This window comes from Scyliorhinus torazame, chromosome 12 (genome assembly GCF_047496885.1).
Source record: "Scyliorhinus torazame isolate Kashiwa2021f chromosome 12, sScyTor2.1, whole genome shotgun sequence".
Classification (NCBI taxonomy): domain Eukaryota; kingdom Metazoa; phylum Chordata; class Chondrichthyes; order Carcharhiniformes; family Scyliorhinidae; genus Scyliorhinus; species Scyliorhinus torazame.
Genome location: NC_092718.1, coordinates 216,960,757 through 216,982,328, shown reverse-complemented (window position 1 = coordinate 216,982,328; position 21,572 = coordinate 216,960,757). Strand labels below are relative to the sequence as shown.

At 51.3% G+C, this 21,572-nt stretch overlaps 1 protein-coding gene across 5 annotated transcripts in view; it reads left to right on the top strand.

The window, feature by feature from the left end:
- bcas3 (BCAS3 microtubule associated cell migration factor) overlaps positions 1-21,572 on the top strand; it is a 1,250,799-nt gene that overhangs the window by 989,453 nt on the left and 239,774 nt on the right. Inside the window, exon 24 of one of the 5 annotated variants that reach the window (XM_072469941.1) lies at positions 19-606. The exons of the other annotated variants lie outside the window; for them this stretch is intronic. Within the exon in view, the coding sequence (XP_072326042.1) occupies positions 19-47 (29 nt within the window). The 3' untranslated portion in view covers positions 48-606. Of the gene's footprint in view, positions 1-18; positions 607-21,572 lie in introns of those variants that run through there. 5 annotated transcript variants of the gene reach the window in all.

The following is a 21,572-nucleotide window of genomic DNA, read 5'->3' as shown; positions in this document are numbered from 1 at the left end:
ATTTTTTCCACATTACAGCGGTCACTGCCCTTCAAAAAGCAATATAACATAGAACATACAGTGCAGAAGGAGACCATTCATTCCATCGAGTCTGAACCGACCCACTTAAGCCCTCAGTTCCACCCTATCCCCGTAACCCAATAACCCCTCCTAAGTGGCAATTTATCCTGGCCAATCCACCTAACCTGCACATCTTTGGACTGTGGGAGGAAACTGGAGCACCCGGAGGAAACCCACGCACACACGGGGAGAACATGCAGACTCCGCACAGACAGTGACCCAGTGAGGAATCGAACCTGGGACCCTGGCGCTGTGAAGCCACAGTGCTATCCACTTGCGCTACCGTGCTGCCCATACATTGAATGAAGTGGCTTTTGGATCTTTGACTGCAATCTCATGACGTACAATGCAAGTCTTTGCTTTTCGTTTTTCTCCAAATGAACTAGCCGCAATCTCCTTTTGAGTTTGTTCTGTATTTTGCTTTTTCTGAGACGTTATCAAGCCCCATCAATAAAAATCTTTCAAAATAAACAAAAGTGGGCTGTCCAACAACCAGCCACCTCTGCACCTCCTGACTGTGCACTGATCTTACCTCTCCTGACTGAGGTCCCTGACACTAGCCTGCAGCGAAACACCGGTCCCAGGAACTACACTGTGCATCTTTTGTCTGTTCCATCCTGGCATTCACACGTAAGGCTGGTCGTTAGCGTGCTAACTCCACTGAGGTCAGCTTCAGACTGCGGTGAGGAGAAATGAAAAACATGCCATGCACAGGACCAGAGTGGGGTCAACAGCTGGCTGGGGATGTGGCAATCATTTATACAAATATGCTCTCTCAACCTCGCAAAAACAAAAAAAAAAAACCAAGCCCAACAGCTGGGAAGGGTTGAAAGTAGCCCAGAGGCTGGTTCGTCTCCTTCCAGATGGGGGAGGTTAGGCTGAGGCTAGCCAGGCTGATCCACATGGACTTCCGTTGGAGTTGGGGGTGGGAAAGAGGGAAGATAAACAGCAAATTGTAGCTGCAGATCCAGGCCCTTTATGTGTCTCATTGAGTCAAATAAACTAGCCTTTCCGAAAGGAAGCAGCGCATTTAGCAATCTCCGCTTCACGCTCTTTCCTTCTGAGTTCCTGTTACAGTAATTTCATCAGCATGCAGAGTCGGTGTTTGTTAAGACGTTATTAACCTGCTTGCCCTCAAAATTTGCACTATTTAATTTCTAAGTGATATAGTTGGACCTCACTATAACAATGTCTGTAATTGTAAGATTCTCGAAACAAGCCTTATTATCATGAAAGTGTCATTGTTACCGATGGTTTGTTAAAACAAACAATATTTTTCAAACTTTGTCATTACTTTGTTTTGACATTTTGAATTGATCTGCAGACTTTTATTTTCCAATTCAGAGTACTGAATTATTTTTTTCCGATAAAGGGGCAATTTAGTGTGGCCAATCCACCTAATCTGCACATCTTTGGGTTGTGAGGGTGAAACCCAAGCAGACACGGGGAGAATGTGCAAACTCCACACGGACAGTGACCCAGGGCTGGTATCGAACCTGGGACCTCGCCGCCATGAGGCAGCGGTGCTAACCACTGCGCCACCGGGCTGCCCAATTGATCTGTAGGCTCAATAGATCTTTAGGGAGAGAGAAATTCTGACCAAACAGCTTCAAAAGAAGTCACAATTTAAAGTTGTAATTCACTTCATCTTAAAATCAGCTCACCACCACCACCACCCCCGGCCCATATACAGTACGTATGTATTGATTTCTATATGTTTCACAGTACTAATTTGATATCTGCTAATTTGGAACTTCATTGCTATAGATCTCCATATTGGGGCTTGAGCGCTAATGTACAACAGGGAGTGCGGATACAATGGCATTGTGGTAATGTCACTGGTCTAGTAATTCAAAGTCCCCCACTAATGATCCGGGGACTGGCTTCAAATCGCACCAGGGCCCCTGGTAGAATTTAAATTGAAAAGCTAGTCTCCGTAATGGTGACCACGAAACCATTGTTAATTGTTGTAAAAACTAATCTGGTTTCCAACGTCCTTTAAGGAAGGAAATCTGCCTTCCTTACCTGGCCCTTACCTGGGTCCTGTCGAAATGTGACTCAAGACCCACAGCAATGTGGTTGACGCCTAACTGCTCCTCTGAAATGCCACTCAAGTCAAATGCTCACCTTGCCAGCGACGCCAATGTCCCATGAAAGAATGAAAAATATGAACATGGGAATTAGGAACAAGAGTCGGCCATTTGACCCCGTGAGTCTGCTCTGCCATTTGGTAAGATAATAGTTGCTCTGATATGGCCTTAACTCTACTTTCCTGTTTATCCATGATATCCTTCAACGGCCTTGCCAATCAAGAATCTATTTAACTCGGCCTTCATAATATTCAATGACCCTGTCTCCACTACTCTCTGGGGAAGAGAATTCAGACTAATGACCCTCTGAGAGAAAAATTATTCTCCTGATCACCATCTTAAATTATTTTTAACTATGTCCCCTAGTTCTAGACTGGGACCTAGCAAAACCTAATGTGGGGTGATACAGAGAGAGTGTTGCATGGTTAGAGAGATACCACTCTTCAGAGGAGACAATAAACCAAAGCCTGTCTGCCCATTAAAGGTCAAAAGCTGTATTGGAAGAAGAGAGTAGGGTTTTCCTTGTGCTCTAGCCAGCTCCTATATAGAGCAGCATTATTAACTGGAGCTGACATATACAACTAGGTCCTCATTGTATGAAGTCCTAAGTGTTGTGACTCCAAAGGAAAGTTTGTTATTCCACCAACCGCTCACTGGATCTGCTCTGCCACTGGCACCAGTTTGGATCCAGCTGGTAACCTCAACACGTTGGTCAGGCTGAAGCAAGTAACATTCTGTTTCATATTGTGGACCTGGTAAGCCCTAAGAGTAAACATTCATCCTGCCCCCATCAGAGTCACAAATGCTGCACCCAACAACAGGGTCCCTGTGCTGAAACTCTCTCATCAACCGCCATCTCCAACATGGGAAAATAACCACTTCCTTTGACTTTCAGTGACATTACCATTGCTACATTTCCTACCATCAACATCCTAGGGGTCACCAGAACCTTAACTGGACCATCCATATACATACAGTGACTACAATAACAGGTAGGAGACTGGGCATGCTGCAGCGAATATCTCACTTTCCAACTCCTGTTCACCATCTAAATAATAATAATCGCTTATTGTCACAAGTAGGCTTCAACGAAGTTACTGTGAAAAGCCCCTAGTCACCACATTCCGGCACCTGTTTGGGGAGGCCGGGACGGGAATTGAACCCATGCTGCTGGCCTTGTTCTGCATTACAAGCCAGCTGTTTAGCCCACTGTGCTAAACCAGCCCCTATGCTACACCAGCCCCTAGGCACAAGTCAGGAATGAAATGAAATACTTGCATGAATGAGTGTAACTCCAAAAACACCCAACCACCAACACCACCCAGCTCCAACACCACCCAGCACCACCAGTCTCTTTGATTGACACCTCCCAGGGGATTGGAGGCCCCCAACTGCATGCCCTTTGGCAGGATGGTGCCCTGTCACTGCTGGTGCCAGGTTGGCACTGCCAAGGGCCAAACTGCCGATTTGTTTGCATGCATGTGATCGGGCCGGGGTTGCCCGGGGTGGGTGTTGGGGTGGTCCGGGGAGTGAGGGGGAGGGGACCCTCGTATAGGGCGTTCAGGCTGGGGGGGAGGTCAGGGATTGTTTCGGGGACCATGAGGATTGGGATGTCATTTAAAAATGGTGTCCCGATCTCTCGCTTGTTATAACCTGCTTACTTACCATTGGCTGGGGACTAATGACTATCCCACAATCCTGTGGGAGTATGAGCTTCCCCAATGAGGGGGGCGTAGAAACCACTAGTAAACTCCTAGTATAAATAAAGCTGGCCAGTTCAGGAACCGGCAGGAAGGAGTATGTAGCAAGGGAAGTTACTGCTACTGTTATGTATATATATATTATAGTAAATAAATGTTATTACTTTGTATCCTTAAAACTCGTGCTGGATTCTTCGTGGCCCTTACAAAACGCTACAACGGGGAGTTCCGGCATGCGGAGCTCCCTACTGTACAAAACGCGGCTATGTGAGGCCGCGACCTGTTCAGGCCCCTTATTCAAGCATGTCGCGTTGAATAGCCATGTGTTTCTCAGCACTGTGAGCGCCGGGAAACACGCGGCTGAATGCCCCCGCCAGGAGACTTTGTTCCCTTTTGGGAAACTCGCGGCCACTATCTTAAATATTCACTCTCTCCACCACCAATGCACACTAGAGGCTGCGTGTGGCATCTGCAAGATGCACTGCAGCAACTTTGACCACACTTTTGAAAACAAGGGCAGCAGGTACATGGGAACACTACAAGTTGCAAGGGCCCCTCCAAGTCACACACCATCCTGACTTGGATCTATATTGCACTTCCTTCTCTTTGCTGCATCAAATTCCTGCAACCTCCGTCCTAACAGCACCTTACTTGGGCATGTGTCCGGTGGCTCTATGGTTGGAGAGTTTGGATGAGATCCGAAAGGTGCTGGGTTCAAGTCCCAGGCAGGGCTTTAGACATAGTACTGCGTTTGTTTCCTCCGGGTGCTCCAGTTTCCTCCCACAGTCCAAAGATGTGCAGGTTAGGTGGATTGACCATGATAAATTGCCCTTAGTGACCAAAAAGATTAGGAGGGGTTATTAGGATACGGGGGATAAGGTGGAAGTGAGGGTTTAAGTGGGTCGGTGCAGACGCGATGGGCTGAATGGCCTCCTTCTGCACGTATGTTCTATGTTGTAATCAGGACTTAGCCTTTGAGGTGGTTAATCCAAACAATTTGGATTAGGTAGGTATAATTAGATCAAATGTGATTTATGATCGGAACACCAGGGATGGACTGCCTAGCTCAAGAGAGCAGCTTGCCACTGTTGATGGCAGTTACGAATGAACAGTAAATGCTACTGAAACTCGCACCACCTCTGCAGATTTTGTTACCCTCTCCAATATACATTTCTTCTGTGATTTTGAAGCATGAATAGTGGACGTGGTGAGGAACTGCTGTAATGACTGTGTCTCAGAGAAATGGCTTGTGTTTTGATGGAAAACGATTGAGTTGTATTTTTTGATGGAATGTGATTGGATTAAAAATGTGATTGTGTCGGTTGTTTGTGATTGCCGTTTAAAATGAAGATTAACACAGGGTGAGCCAATGATGAAGGCGAGAACCTATCATGCCAGTTGCAAGAATTTTGTTTAATCAAGGCTTAGTCCCTCATTTAGAACCTGTACAGAAATAAATCATTTCTGTTGCTGCTGCAGCTACTGCTGCCAGGAGATGTGTGTATATATCATGAGATCTGTGTGTAGCCATTTCTCTAATCTCACTGAACAGTCTGTAACCTTACTTGGCCTTTGAGGTGGTTAATGCAAACAGTTTGGATTAGGTAGGTACAGTTAGATCAAATGTGATTTATGATCAGAACGCTGAGCTCCACACATTCCATCAGATTGTAATCCAATCCTAAAGTTGGGATCTCATTGGGTCCAGGGAGCGATGGGAGATTGTTTACTGTCCAGACAATTCATTTCTTCCTTCACAATCAGTAACCTGCTTCTCTGAATGTCAGCAGAACAATGAGCCTGATGTCAATCAGCATCTGCTGACGTGAGATGTGACGAAATGGGATGAGACTTCTCCAGTAATATTGAAACTGTGTGTTATATAACTATAGAAACGATTCCAACAAATGCTCTCCAGGCTATAATCTAACCCCAAGGGTGTGGAGAGGCGGGGAAGAGCAGATGACAAACAAACAATTTGCCACTGATTTCTAACTATTGTGTGAATCCCAAGATCAAGGCAGTGGGTGCGATCCAACGGCCACGCTACGCCCGAAAACAAACTCGCCGCGGCGCAGCGTGGTCGATGAAATTCAGGAGACCCCACTCCCAGGATCTACCCGGCTCGCCACGCCTCGCGAGATCCAATGCCATTCAACGTTGTGATTAAATCCCGCCCATTGTGGGCGTGATCACTTTTTAGCAAATCTGCATATTAGAGTGAGGCAGTAATGTGCTGATTCCCGAGGTACCAGAGGCTTTGGAATTCAATCCCCTACGCTCGGAGACCTTGGGCGAGCGCTGTTCAGCATTGGTACTCCCATACGGGGACCAGACGGAACAGTACTCGTGGAGGTCTCCCCAAGGGATCGGAGACCCTAAACTGCATGCCCTTTGAGCAGTGTGGTGCCCTGGCACTTCTTGTGCCACCTGGGCACCCTGGCAGTGCCAGCCTAGCACCTCAGCAGTGCCATCTGGGTGCGAGCCTGCCACTGCCAAGGTGTCTAGGTGGCACTGCCAGCTGGCATGGGCACTGCCAGGGTGCCTAGCTGGCATTTATTTGCGCACGGGCGATCAGATCGGGGGTTCTTGGCATGGGTGTTGGGGAGGGGGGGGGGGCGGCGGAGAACTTCCCATAGTCCATTCAGGCTGAAAGGTAGGTTGGGGTCGTTTCAGGGGCCATTATTAAATTGGCATCCCGATCTCTCGCTACACTGGGGAGTTCAAGCGAGCAGAGCTCCCTACTGTACAAGATGGGACTATGTGCAGCCTTGGTCACGCGTTCCCCATTTGTCTCCCTTGTACAATACAAGGGAATGCCTTGGGCGGGATTCTCCCAGCCCGGGGCCGGGAGAATCCCCGTAACCAGGCCACGCTGCCCCGACCCCGGCACGCGATTCTCCGCACAGCGGAGAATCTGCGGCGTTGGCACCGTGCTTTTGGCGAGGCGCCGGTCGCATGCCGCTCTACGCGGCCGGGCCGCCGATTCTGCGGCCGGGATGGGCTGAGCGGCCGCTCTAAAAAGGCAGAGTCCCACTGGCGCCGTCCACACCTGGTTGCAGCCGGCGGGAACTCTGCACGGAGGGTCGGGAGGTGGCCTGTGTGTTGTGGGGGGGGGGGGGGGGGCCTTCGATGGGGCCACACCCACGATCGGGGCCCACCCGATCGGCGGGTCGGCCTCTCGCTCCCCGGGCCTATTTTCTTACGTACCGGCCCCTGAACTCCGGCACCATGTTGCGTCGGGGCCGGCACGTTGAGGGAGGCCACCGCGCATGCACGTGTTGATGCCGGCGCCGCTGCGCATGTCCTCATTGACACCAACACCAGTGCTCATGCGTGGATCCTGTGGCGCACAGTTCACGCCGGGATGGGAGGCTGCAGCGGCGTGAACCGCTCCAGCGCCGTGCTGGCCCCCTGTAGGTGTCAGAATCGGTACTCCCAGCGGTCCATTCATGACGGCGTTTCCGATGGCGGGACACTCTGCCGCCGAATGGGAGAATGCCACCCCATGTGTTTCCTGGCACTGCAAGCATCAGGAAACCAGCAGCTAAACACACTCGCTATGGGACTTTGTCCCCTTTGGGGAGAATCGCACACAGTGGGCGTCATTCTCGACCCCCCGCCGGGTCGGAGAATCGCCGGGGGCTGCTGTGAATCCCGCCCCCGCCGGTTGCCGAAGTCTCCGGCACCGGATATTCGGCGGGGGCGGGAATCAGGCCGCGCCGGTTGGCGGGCCCCCCCGCTCTATTCTCCGGCCCGGATGGGCCGAAGTCCCGCCGATTAATTGCCTGTCCCGCCGGCGTGGATTAAACCACCTTTTGAACAGCGGGACAAGGCGCCGTGGGCGGGCTCCGGGGTTCTGGGGGGGGCACGGGGCGATCTGGCCCCGGGGGGTGCCCCCACGGTGGCCTGGCCCGCGATCGGGGCCCACCGATCCGCGGGCGGGCCTGTGCCGTGGGGGCACTCTTTCCCTTCTGCCTCCGCCACGGTCTCCACCATGGCGGAGGCGGAAGAGACTCCCTCCACTGCGCATGCGTGGGAATGCTCCCGCGCATGCGCCGCCCGGGGATGTCATTTCCGCGCCAGCTGGCGGGGCAACAAAGGCCGTTACCGCCAGCTGGCGGGGCGGAAATTGCTCCGGCGTCGGCCTAGCCCCTCAATGTTGGGGCTCGGCCCCCAAAGATGCGGAGGATTCCGTACCTTTGGGGCGGCGCAATGCCCGTCTGATTGGCGCCGTTTTGCGCCAGTCGGCGGACATCGCGCTGTTTCGGGAGAATTTCGCCCAGTGTGTTGTAATCATCAGAAATATAAAGTAGTCATTAATAAATCCAATAAGGAATTCAGCATAAACTGAGAGTGGTTAAAATGTGGTGTGGAGTACCACAACGAGTAGCTAAGATGAATGGTGCAGAAGCATACAAAAAGGAGAAAGGAATAAAGTGTAATGTTGATTGGTGGGAAGGTGGGAGGAGGCTCATTAGAGCACAAACCAGATGGGCTGAATGGCCTGTTTCCGCAGTATACATTCTGTGTAATTCCCAGAAATCTATTACATTCTACTTCCTTTGCTGTCACACATGTTCAATCATGACTTATTGACTTTGACTGAGGCTGAAAGGAGGTACAGATCAGGTACAAACATATTATTGAATAATAGCTTGTATTGACGACACAAGAACTGAGTTTCCAAGAATGAATGTAAATGGCTTTGAGGGTTTTTATTTATTCCCATTTACAGACCCTTCATTTATCAGGTCTTCACTTGAGTAAAATTGACCATCTCTCCACAGGTAGTGAGGTTCGTTGTCATTGTAGATCTCCTCCCTGTGGGTAGGATTCCAGTACAACTTTTGTTTGAATTAAATTAAGTGGAAGCTTTGCCTTGCAGTGCATCGAGTCCCGATGGGTATGCTATTCACAAGTAATTAATGAAACAGATAGTTCTTACACAAGGCAAAATAGCTGCATTTAGAGCAACATCCTGGTGTGCTATCGGGAAGAAAATGCCAAGCCTGGTATTAACCCTTCTTGGATTGTAATGGAATCTTTAAATCCCCAGAAAAACATAGTGAGTGGACAGTCAAGAGATGCTAAAAGCCTTCAAAGCCTCAGGCAGGATTTATGTGATTTGGGATAAAACTCGACTTGGGTAGGGTGACAAAGGGTGAACTTGGGACAGAATGTTTCCTGGATCTGGCTGCCATGACTTCCCAGCTAACTAATAGTAATAATAATCATTTATTGTCACAAGTAGGCTTCAATGAAGTTACTGTGAAAAGCCCCTAGTCGCCACATTACGGCGCCTGTTCGGGGAGGCTGGAACGGGAATTGAACCCACGCTGCTGGCCTTGTTCTACATTACAAGGCAGCTGTTTAGCCCAGTGTGCTAAACTCCGAGGCGTGCAGGAACGGCCTTCAAATATGGTGCCCAGATCATTGAAGCACTGAGGTGATCGCGGGGCAGGCATATCATCAGCCACCCTCTGGGGGTGATTCTCCGAGCCCCGTGCTGGGCCGGAGAATCGCGTAACCACGCCCCGACGCTGGCTCGCGATTCTCCGAGGTGCGGAGAATCGCGCCATTTGCGCCGGCTCATTTGACGTGGTGCCAGCTGCGGGCCGCTGGAATCGGCGGGCCGTCGCTGGAATCGGTGGGCCGCCGATTCTCCGGCCCAAATGGGCCGAAGGGCCGCTCCGATACGACAGAGTCCTGCCGGCGCCGTTCACCCCTGGTCGCTGCCGGCGGGAACACTGCGGAAACGGTCGGGGGGCATCCTGGGGAGGGGGGGCTCCAATGGGGTCTTGCCCACGGTCAGGGCCCACCGATCAGCGTGCCAGCCTCTTTCCCCCCCCCCCCCCCCCCAGGGCCTACTTCCTAGCACGGCCGGTCCCTGAACACCGACCCCATGTTAGGCGCGCGCAAACAAAGTCTCCCGCGCATGAACAGGTTGGCGCGGCCCAACTGCGCATGCGCGGGTTGGCGCAGCGCCCATTTGGCACCGCGTGAGGAGGCTGGAGTGGCGTGTACCGCTCCAGCGCCGTGCTGGCCCCCTGTCGTGTCCAGGCCTGGTTTGCGCCGGCGTGAAACGCGCCCCCTCTAGCGATACGGCGTGGAACCCTGCCTGCCAATTTTTTTTTACTAAGTGCCACATAATACGGCAGGAAAAGCCATCATTGCCATCGGCGGGCTCAATGCCTTTTTTCCCCACCTGACACCAGACAAATAGTTGTTGAGTGCAGGAGACAGCCTGGGCTTCGATCATTCTTTATACCTGTGGGAAACCACAGAAGCCAATAGCCAGTCTTTATATTGCAGCATCTTATCCATTAGTCTGTGATCCAGTGAGAAAGAAAACCTACTGCGTAGATCATCCTACACATTGACCGTATCCTCCCACTCCATGCCATCCTTTAAATATCACGCCATATGTCTCAGTCAAACTGTGATCGTCAAACTGGCTTCGTGGTGCTTGCTTCACTCCCTGTTTAGAGGTGTGCTAGGGTGATATGATCAGATGTTTACGATGTCTCCTAATAGGCTGAGTGTAATGTGTCTGTAATTGTTCTGCTGAATAATGGTATCATAACTCAATCACAGGGTGGAATTTTCTGCTCTGGGATTTGGTCCTCTGATTGAGGCGGGACCTCGACCCGGACCACAGCAGGTAAACCCGCTGAACTGCACAATGTTCAGCTAGTTAAGTATGCAGTTTGCATTGAATCTTGTGGCAGGCTGGACAAGACGTCAGCTGCCCAGCAGTCCTGTCTGGCTGCCATATTATTTGCAGTGTTACCCTTCCCTGGTCCCCTGCCCTTGCATTGAACCAAAAAAATAGGAACAGGAGGAGGCCATTCCAGCCTGTTCCTCCATTCATTATGATCATGGCTGATTATCCAACTCCGTAATCTGTACCCACTTTCCCCCCAATATATATAGTGAATAGCTGAGGTCTTAGCACTGATCCCTGCGGTACTCCATTAGTTTAATGCCATTCCCAACATCACCACTATGGTTTAGGGGCCTATATACAACACCACTAATGTTTTTTGCCCCTTGGTGTTTCTCAGCTCTCCCCAGTAAACCATCAGTTCTTGTTGTATATACTTCACTGTTCCAACATTCTAGCTGTGCCCAAACAGATTCACATGTTCGCACCTAATATCCTTCCTCGCTATTGCATTAATTTCCTCTTTAACCAGCAATGCAACCCGCCTTTTCCTTTTTGTCTGTTCTTCCTAAATACTGAATACCCCTGAACATTCAGTTCCCATCCCTGATAACCCTACAGCCATGTCTCCTTGATCCCAACTATTTCATCCCATTTACATCTTTTTGCATGTTTAATTCAGCCACTTTATTGCGAATGCTCCACGCTTTAAGGCACAAAGCCTTAAGGCTTGTCTTTTTTTTTTAAATATATTTTATTCAAGATTTTTTGGCCAAACATAACAGTACATAGTGTTTCTTTTAAACAACAATAAAGCAATATAAATAACAGTGGCCAGTTTTAAACAAATAAATAAATAATATATGAACAGAAACAAAAATCAAACTAAATGGCAACTGCCTGGTCAAAAATAAATACTCTCCAAAGATACAATCCAACAGTCCAATATACATTACCTAAAACAAGTGCCTATACATATACAATACCCTGAGAGTCCGTCCGATTCCTCCCCCCACCCCCCCCCCCCTCCCCCCTGGGTTGCTGCTGTTGTCTTCTTCTTTTCCATTCCCTCTATCTTTCTGTGAGGTAGTCGATGAACGGTTGCCACCGCCTGGTGAACCCTTGAGCCGAACCCCTTAGTCGAACTTAATCCGTTTTAACTTTATAAACCCTGCCATGTCGTTTATCCAGGTCTCCACACCCGGGGGTTTGGCTTCCTTCCACATTAACAATATCCTGCGCCGGGCTACTAGGGACGCAAAGGCCAAAACATCAGCCTCTCTCGCCTCCTGCACTCCCGGCTCTTCTGCAACCCCAAATATAGCCAACTCCCAGCTTGGTTCGACCTGGACCCCCACCACCTTCGAAAGCACCTTTGTCACCCCCACCCAAAACCCCTGGAGTGCCGGGCATGACCAAAACATGTCGGTGTGGTTTGCTGGGCTTCTTGAGCATCTCCCACACCTATCCTCTACCCCCAAAAATTTACTGAGCCGTGCTCCAGTCATATGCGCCCTGTGTAACACCTTGAATTGTATCAGGCTTAGCCTGGCACACGAGGACGATGAGTTTACCCTACGTAGGGCATCAGCCCACAGCCCCTCCTCAATCTCCTCCCCCAGCTCTTCTTCCCATTTCCCTTTCAGCTCATCTACCATGATCTCCCCCTCGTCCCTCATTTCCCTATATATGTCCGACACCTTACCATCCCCCACCCATGTCTCTGAGATCACTCTATCCTGCACCTCCTGCGTCAGGAGCTGCGGGAATTCCCTCACCTGTTGCCTCGCAAAAGCCCTCAGTTGCATATACCGAAATGCATTCCCTTGGGGCAACCCATATTTTTCCGTCAGCGCTCCCAGACTCGCAAACGTCCCATCTACGAACAGATCTCTCAATTGTGCTACCCCTGCTCTTTGCCATGCTCCAAATCCCCCATCCATTCTCCCCGGAACAAACCTATGGTTATTTCTTATCGGGGACCGCACCGAGGCTCCCGTCTTTCCCCTATGCCGTCTCCGCTGCCCCCAAATTTTCAATGTAGCCACCACCACCGGGCTTGTGGTGTATTTCTTCGGTGAGAACGGCAACGGTGCCGTCACCATAGCTTGTAGGCTAGTCCCCCGACAGGACGCCCTCTCCAATCTCTTCCAAGCCGCTCCCTCCTCTTTTCCCATCCACTTACACACCATTGAAATATTGGCGGCCCAGTAATACTCACTTAGGCTTGGTAGTGCCAGCCCCCCCCCCTGTCCCTACTACGCTGCAAAAATCCCCTCCTCACTCTCGGGGTCTTCCCGGCCCACACAAAACTCATAATACTCTTCTCGATTCTTTTGAAAAAGCCTTCGTGACCACCACCGGGAGGCACTGAAACACAAAAAGGAATCTCGGGAGGACCACCATTTTAACCGCCTGCACCCTACCTGCCAGTGACAGGTACACCATGTCCCATCTCTTAAAGTCCTCCTCCATCTGTTCCACCAACCGCGTTAAATTAAGCCTATGTAATGTACCCCCAGGCTTGTCTTTTTAACATTCCTTGTCCCATTCCCAATATCTTTTAACTGTGGCCCTGTTTGTCTCTGGCCCTTAATTTCTCTGCCTGTCACTTTTCTTATTCCCCTTTCTGTTTCTTGTTCTTGTCCATGTTTCCCCTCTTCTGACTCCTTGCATACATTCCCATCACCCTGCCATTTTAGTTTAAATCCTCTCTAGCCACTCTAGCAAAGACTCCTCCTCGGATATCAGTCTCGGTCTGGGCCAGGTTTAGCCCATCCAGTTTTTACAGGCCCCACCTTCCCCAGAACTGGGGCGTCATTCTCCGACCCCCCGCCGGGTTGGAGAATCGCCGGGGGCCGCCGTGAATCCCGCCCCCGCCGGTTGCCGAAGTCTCCGGTACTGGATATTCGGCGGGGGCGGGAATTGGGCCGCGCCGGTTGGCGGGCCCCCCCGCTCAATTCTCTGGCCCGGATGGGCCGAAGTCCCGCCCAGAAATTGCCTGTCCTGCCGGCGTGGATTAAACCACCTTTTGAACGGCGGGACAAGGCGGCGTGGGCGGGCTCCGGGGTCCTGGGGGGGGGCGCAGGGCGATCTGACCCCGGGGGGTGCCCCCACGGTGGCCTGGCCCGCAATCGGGGCCCACCGATCCGCGGGCGGGCCTGTGCCGTGGGGGCACTCTTTCCCTTCCGCCTCCGCAACGGTCTCCACCATGGCGGAGGCGGAAGAGACTCTCTCCACTGCGCATGCGCGGGAAACTGTCAGCGGCCGCTGACGCTCCCGCGCATGCGCTGCCCGGGGATGTCATTTCCACGCCAGCTGGCGGGGCAACAAAGGCCGTTTCCGCCAGCTGGCGGGGCGGAAATCCCTCCGGCGCCGGCCTAGCCCCTCAATGTTGGGGCTCGGCCCCCAAAGATGCGGAGCATTCCGCACCTTTGGGGTGGCGCGATGCCCGTCTGATTGGCACCGTTTTGGGCGCCAGTCGGCGGACATCGCGCTGTTTGGGGAGAATTTCGCCCCTGGTCCCAATGTCCCAGGAATCTGAAACCCTCCACCTCGTACCATCTCTTCAGCCAAGTATTTATCTAATATACCCGGCTATCTCTGCTCTGACTACCATGTGGCACTGCTAGTAATTCTGAGATCCCCACCTTTGAGGTCCTAATTTGCAACTTACTTCCTAACTCCCAATGTTCTGCATTTAGGACCTCATCCCTTTTTTTAACCTATGTCGTTTGTACCAATGTGTATCATGATCACTGGCTATTCCCCCTCCCCCTCCAGAATATCCTGTGGCTGTTCTGAGACACTCTTGTCCCAAGCACCAGGGAGACAACATACCATAGTGAAGTCTTGTTTGTGGCCACAGAAATGGCTATTTGTTCTCCTTACAATTGAATCCTCTATAACTATTACATTCCAACACTTTTTACTCCCCCCATGTGCAGCACAGTCAACTTTGGTGCAACAAATTTGGCTGTTGCTGCTTTCCCCTGAGAGGCCATTCCCCTCAACCATATCCAAAGCAGTATTTCTATTTTGTAGGGGAATGGCCACAGAAGATTTCTGCACTGCCTGCCTAGCCCTCTTGCTCTGCCTAGTGGTTGTCCAATCCCTTACCACCTGTGGAGTTTTAGCCAGCAGTGGGACCAATTCTCTATACATGCTGGACTGTAGGAGGAAACCGGAGCACCCGGAGGAAACCCATGCAGACACGGGGAGAATGTGCAAATTGCACACAGACAGTGACCTGACGTCAGAATCGAACCTAGGTCCCTAACACTGTGTGGCAGCAATGCTAACCACTGTGCCACCGTGCTGCCCCTTTCTCATGCCCTTTTATCTTCCCGGCTCCAATCTCCAGAGTTGCCCTTCCCCAATTCCCGCCCCTACAGAGTTGTCCTTTCCTGGATCCTCGCACCTTACAGAGTTGCCTTTGCTGAACACCCTCCCTCCTCTTGGACTTTGCCTCCTGACCCCCCCCCCCCCCCCCAACTTCCTCCTGTGTGTGTTGCAACCTCCCCTTCCTCTGTGTGCATTCCACCTGCTGTGCCATGTACCGCCAGTGCCCGGGGCGAATGGCAAAGACAGCGTCGAGTGAGAGGTAAGTAAGGGATCTCCTGCATTGGGTATTCTCCATGTTTGTAGATCAGGAAACAGAGCAGTCTGATTTCCGCTGGCGGGTGGAAGATTTTGCGGAGCCGCAAGATTCTAGTCAGTAGCCCAGTTACTGAGCATTCAGGTAATGCAAATTAAAATTGCAGTGTTCATTAGCGGGGAAAGCCACTCACCATGAACCCTCCATTCGGGTGCTGTGGGGAAGATTGCAACTTGTTTTCCCTCTGGCGCATTTTCAACTTTTGGCCTCGCTCTAAATTTTTCCAGTCCCACCCACCATGATTCCAGGCCCCTGACAGGACCGGGAAATTCCATCCACATTGTGGGTAATTTTAACCTAACTCACCAAGTGAGAAATTTCCCACTTTGGATGAAAGGTGACACTTGATCTCGTCAGTTTACATACATATGAGTTAGAGTCAAACTGCCTCAGCATGTTAATACACGGCGTGCGCTGGCTTCCCAAGTGTCCAATCACCCAGACACTTGTAAACAGTCAATATCCAGCTCTGACAACACCAAAATCTTACATTGATATTGCACTTTTAATGGAGTAAAATATCCCAAGGTCCTTCACAGGAGGGTCATCAAACACAACTTTACTGCAGCCACATTAGGAGACATTAGGGCAGTTGACCATAAGCTTTGTCAAAGAGGTAGGTTTTAAAGACTATCTTAAAGGAGGAAAGATTGGTAGGAAGCAATAAGAGTTTTATGGAGGTAAGTCCAGAGCTTTGGGCCTTGGCAGCTGAAGGCACAGTCTGCATGGGTACTTGGACTGTGATGCCTAAGATCCCAGTCAAGCTGCAATAAACATCGTGGGCGTGATTCTTCACTCCTGACACTAAGTGTTGATGCCAGGGTAGGATTTGTGGACTTCCATGACAGCAAAACTGCCGCCGCGTCTGTACCGATACAGAGACCACTGAGGGGCCAGCACCGACTCCACGTGCAACACGACCAATTCCAATGAGCAACGGTGTGGGATTCACCGGTCTGTGATTGACACTCGGGAGGCTGACAAGCTGCAGCCACATATACACACTTCACTCCCCACACACACCATCCCAGCCAACAAGGTGGCACTGGAGGTGCACAAGTCAACCTCGCCATTGGGAATTACCCCCGATGAAGGTGGAGAATCGCGGAGGCTCCAGATAAAACCTGGTCAGGCCCGCTAATGATATGCAAACGACGTTTACTGTACGTGTGGAGATGAACACATTGACACCGCTGTTGAGGTGACTGAGCATAAACACAGTGACTGCCACAATTTTGTCATCCAAACCGATTCTCCGCCCCATCCGCTGGCCGACAGAGAATCCAGGCCAGATGTCAATTTCCTGCCGTGCCAAAACCCAATGTTTTTTTAAAGAAGTCATTTTTCCAAACAGCGTTAATACTTCCTTTCGATGAAATGACCTGAAATGAAGATACTCCCACTGAGTGTCTAATCATTGACAAGCTACTGTTCAAAGATGAGAGCATTTAATTTGTGGAACCTGTTGAACCCGCTGTCCCATAGTGCGGTGGAGTCTGAATCCATTATTAAATGGTTTCAAGAAGGCAATAGATATATTTCTGATTTTAAAAATGGGTGAAAGGGATATGGGGAACAGGTAGGGAGGTGGATTTGAGACCAGGAAGGGATCAGCCATGATCTGATTGAATGGCGGAGAAGACTCGAAGGGCTGAATTGCCGACTTCTGCTCCTAATTCATAGAATCAAGGAACCCTTACAGTGCAGAAGGAGGCCATTTGGCTCATTGAATCCGCACCGACGCTTGAAAAGAGCTCCCGACCTAACCTATGGTCCTGTGTTCCTAATTCACAATATTGGAAGGTGAAGGGCATTTGAGGAATAGAACTGCAGAAATTGTTAAGTGCTGTGAATGTAATTGCAGTTTGCATGACCAGTGTCATGTTACCACTGCTCGTGCAGCCACTGTTTGTGTGATTCACTGTGTTATTTTAGTTCTAAATAGCTTTGATAGTCGTCAGGCCTTAAATATCTTAATCGTGATTCTATGCACCATAATACACTAATAAATAACCCCACCCATCACCTGCTAGTGTCCATGGAATGAGATTGCTGTGTGCCCAATTTAAAACCAATGTCCAAAATCAACTTTATAACAACCCATGCTCCAGACAGCACATTCTGCCTGCACTGGAACCTTCTGCAGCTGTAAACCTGAGGGCATTTTTTTTTTTTAAACAAACAATTTTATTGAGATATTTTTTGGCATTGTACACAGTTACAGATAACAGAAATGTGCAAACATAAATATAAAACCAATACTTCAATCAAACCATACTGCACATGCCCGCTCCTCTCCCATAGACACTACCCACCTATTTATCCCTCCTACTCTACTCTAATCTCCGCCCCCCCGCCCCTCCCTGCTGACATTCACTCTCCCGCGAAGAAGTTGATGAATGGTTGCCACCTTCGGGCGAACCCCAGTATAGATCCCCTCAAGGCGAACTTAATTTTTTCCATACCCAGAAAACTTGACATGTCCGAAAGCCATAGTTCGGTCTTCGGGGGTTTTGAGTCCCTCCATGCCAGCAGTATTCACCGCCGGGCTATTAGGGAAGTAATGGCCAGAACATCGGCCTCTTTCTCCTCCTGAACTTCCGGGTCTTCTGAAACCGCAAAAATTGCCACCCCTGGATTCATCACCACCCTTGTTTTCAGTACCCGGGACATGACACCTGCAAATCCCTCCCAGTATCCCCTAAGCTTAGGACATGCCCAAAACATGTGAACGTGATTCGCATCTAGCGCACTTGTCCTCTACCCCAAAGAATTTGCTCATCCGAGCTACCGTCATATGGGCCCGGTGAACGACCTTAAATTGAATCAGGCCGAGCCTGGCACATGTTGTGGTTGAGTTTACCCTACTCAGGACTTCCGCCCACAGCCCGTCCTCCATCTCCCCACCAAGCTCCTCCTCCCATTTGAGTTTCAGTTCCTCCGTCTGGGACTCTTCCCCCTTCATGAGCACCTTGTAGATATCTGAGACTCTACCCTCTCCTCCTTCTCCTCCAGAGACTATTCTGTCCTGGATCCCTATTGGCGGGAGGCGTGGGAAGGATGGGACCTGTCTGTGTACAAAGTCCCACATCTGTAAGTACCTAAAGTCATTTCCCCTTACCAGCCCAAATTTTTCCTCCAAGCCCCTCAAACTCGCAAAGCTCCCCTCCAGGAACATATCGCCCACCCCCGCCCGCCGCCATGTTCCGAAACCCTCCATCCATGTTCCCGGGGGCGAATCGATGGTTATCACATATTGGAGCCCAAACAAACGCACCCCCCCCAACATGCCTCCTCCACTGGTCCCATATCTGCAGGGCCGACCCCACTACCGGGCTGGTGGAGTACCTGGCCGGCGACAGCGGTAGGGGAGCCGTGGCCAGGGCTGCCAAATTGGTGGCCCTGCACAAAGCCGCCTCCACTCGCTCCCAGATAGACCCCATACCCACCATCCACTTCCTCATCATGGCTATGTTAGCCGCCCAGTAGTTGTTGATCAGATTCGGCAATGCCAGTCCCCCCCCTCGCCGCGGCTCCTTTCAAGCATCGCCTTCTTCACCCGCGGGGATTTTCCCGCCCAGACAAAGCTCATGACGATTTTGCCGGTCCTTTTGAAGAAGGACCGTGGGATAAAGATCGGGAGGCACTGGAAGATGAACAGAAATCTAGGGAGGATTGTCATCTTTACAGTCTGCACCCTCCCCGCCAGTGACAGCGGGAGTGCATCCCATCTCCGAAACTCCCTCTTCATTTGTTCCACCACTCTAGTCAAATTTAACTTATGCAACCTGCCCCAGTCTCTTGCCACCTGTATCCCCAAGTACCGGAAACTTTCCCCAACCAGCCTAAATGGCAGCTCCTTCAGCCTATTCTCCTGGTCCCTTGCCTGCACTACGAACATCTCACTCTTGGCCATATTTAATTTGTACCCTGAAAACCGGCTGAACTTCCTCAATGTTTCCAGTATATTTTCCATCCCGGCCAGTGGGTCCGACACGTACAGGAGCAGGTCTTTCGCATAGAGAGAGACCCTATGTTCCACCCCTTTGCAGCTCTCAACGCATTCGCCAACGGCTCTATGGTCAGCACGAACAGCAACGAGGAGAGTGGGCATCCCTGTCTGGTTCTGCGATGTTGTCTGAAATAATCTGACATTATCCTGTTCATCCTAACGCCAGCTTTGGGGGCTTGGTACAATAGTCTGACCCAATTAACCAGTCCCTCCCCGAACCCAAACCGTCCCAACAATCTCCCACAAATAGCCCCATTCCACCCGGTCGAAGGCCTTCTCAGCGTCCATTGCCACCACTACCTCCACCTCCTTGCCTGTCGGGGGCATCATGATCACATTAAGCAATCTTCTCAAGTTAGCTGTCAGCTGCCTGCCTTTCACAAACTCTGTCTGATCGTCCCCAATCACCTCCGGTACGCAGTCCTCAATTCTAATCGCCAGGACCTTGGCCAGGAGCTTGGCATCCACATTGATCAGGGAGATTGGCCTGTATGACCCGCGGGATTCCGGGTCCTTGTCCTGCTTCAATATCAGCAAGATGGTGGCTTGCGACATCGGCGGTGGCAGGGTCCCTCTGTCCCTTGCCTCATTAAAACCCTTGTCAGGACCAGTCCCACTATCTCCGAGAACGTCTTGTAAAACTCTACTGGGTATCCATCCGGCCCCAGGGCTTTCCCCGACTGCATGGCCTTTAGGCCCCCCAATACCTCCTCCGCTCTAATCGGGGCCCCCAGCCCGTCCACTAGTCCCCCGTCTACTTTTGGGAAGGTTAGTCCATCCAGGAACCTTTTCATCTCCTCCGGCTCTTCCGGGGGTTCTGAAGTGTACAGCTTACTATAGAAGTCCCGAAATACCTTATTCAGTCCTGCCGGGTCCTCCACTCTGCTCCCCTCCCCATCAACCACTCTACTTATTTCCCTGGCCGCCTCCCTCTTCCTGAGTTGCTTCGCTAGCAATCTGCTGGCCTTCTCCCCATGCTCATACACCACTCCCCTCGCCTTCCTAAGTTGTTCCACGGCCCTACTCGTGGATAGCACCCCCAGTTCCACCTGCAATCTCCGTCTCTCCCTGAGTAGGTCCTCCCCCGGGGACGCCACATGCTCCTCGTCTATCCGGTGAATTTCCCTAACCAATCTGTCCATTTCTGCTCTGTCCGCCCTGACCCTGTGAGCCCGAATTGTCATCAGCTCCCCCCTCACTACTGCCTTCAGCGCCTCCCACAGGGCCGCTGCTGAAACCTCCCCCATATCGTTCACCTGTAAGTAATTTTGCATACACCTCCGAAGTCTCTCACATATCCCCTCCTCCAACAACAGTCCTACGCCTAACCTCCATTGCGGGCGTTGGTAATTCGGCCTCCTGACCTGCAGGTCCACCCAGTGCGGGGCATGGTCCGAGATAGTGATTGCCGAGTATTCCATATTCTTTACCTCCCCTACACAGTCCCTGCTCAAGATAAAAAAATCAATCCTAGAATATACTTCATGAACATGCGGATAAAACGAGTAGCCCCTTCCCGTCGGCTGTCTGGCTCTCCATGGGTCCACAGCCCCCATTTGCTCCATGAACCCTTTCAGCTCCCTTGCCATTGCTGGGAGTCTGCCCGTTCTGGGACATGACGGTCCAGCCCCGGGTCAAGGACCGTATTAAAGTCCCCTCCCCATTATCAACTTACGTGAGTCTAGGTCCGGGATCTTCCCCAGCACTCTTTTGATAAAGTCAACGTCGTCCCAGTTCGGCGCATATATGTTCACCAGCACCACTCTTCTCCCCTCCAGCTTGCCCCTTACCATAAGGAATCTGCCCCGGACGTCTGCGACTACGCCCTCCCCCTCAAATTGAATCCGCTTATTGATCATAATTGCTACCCCCTGGGACTTAGAATCCAAGTCCGAGTGGAAGACCTGGCTGATCCAGCCCTTCCTTAGCCTAGTCTGGTCAGACACTTTCAGATGTGTCTCCTGCAACATAATTATGTCCGCCTTCAGAGCCTGCAAATGCGTGAACACACGTGCCCTTTTAACTGGCCCATTTTGTCCCCTGACATTCCAGGTGATCAGCCTGATTGGCCATAACCTTTCTTGGGCCCGCCTCCGGCCCATGCGCCGTGCCATTCCTGGCTCGCCTCTTGGCCACCTCCACCCCCAACCTCCTTTCCATTACCTACTTCAGATCCCCCCACGTCAGCAAAATAACTCCACCCCCCCTCCCCACCCCTAGCAACATCCCCCGATAACCCCACCCCTGCCATTCACTGGCTGTATTCACCCCCCCCACCTGACTCCCTTGACTAGCCAATCTGCTAGCCCGGTGACTCATCGCTCCGGCGTCCCCTTGTCTCACTCCCATTGTTTCCCCGACCTCGTCTCCCCACTCCCCAGCACAC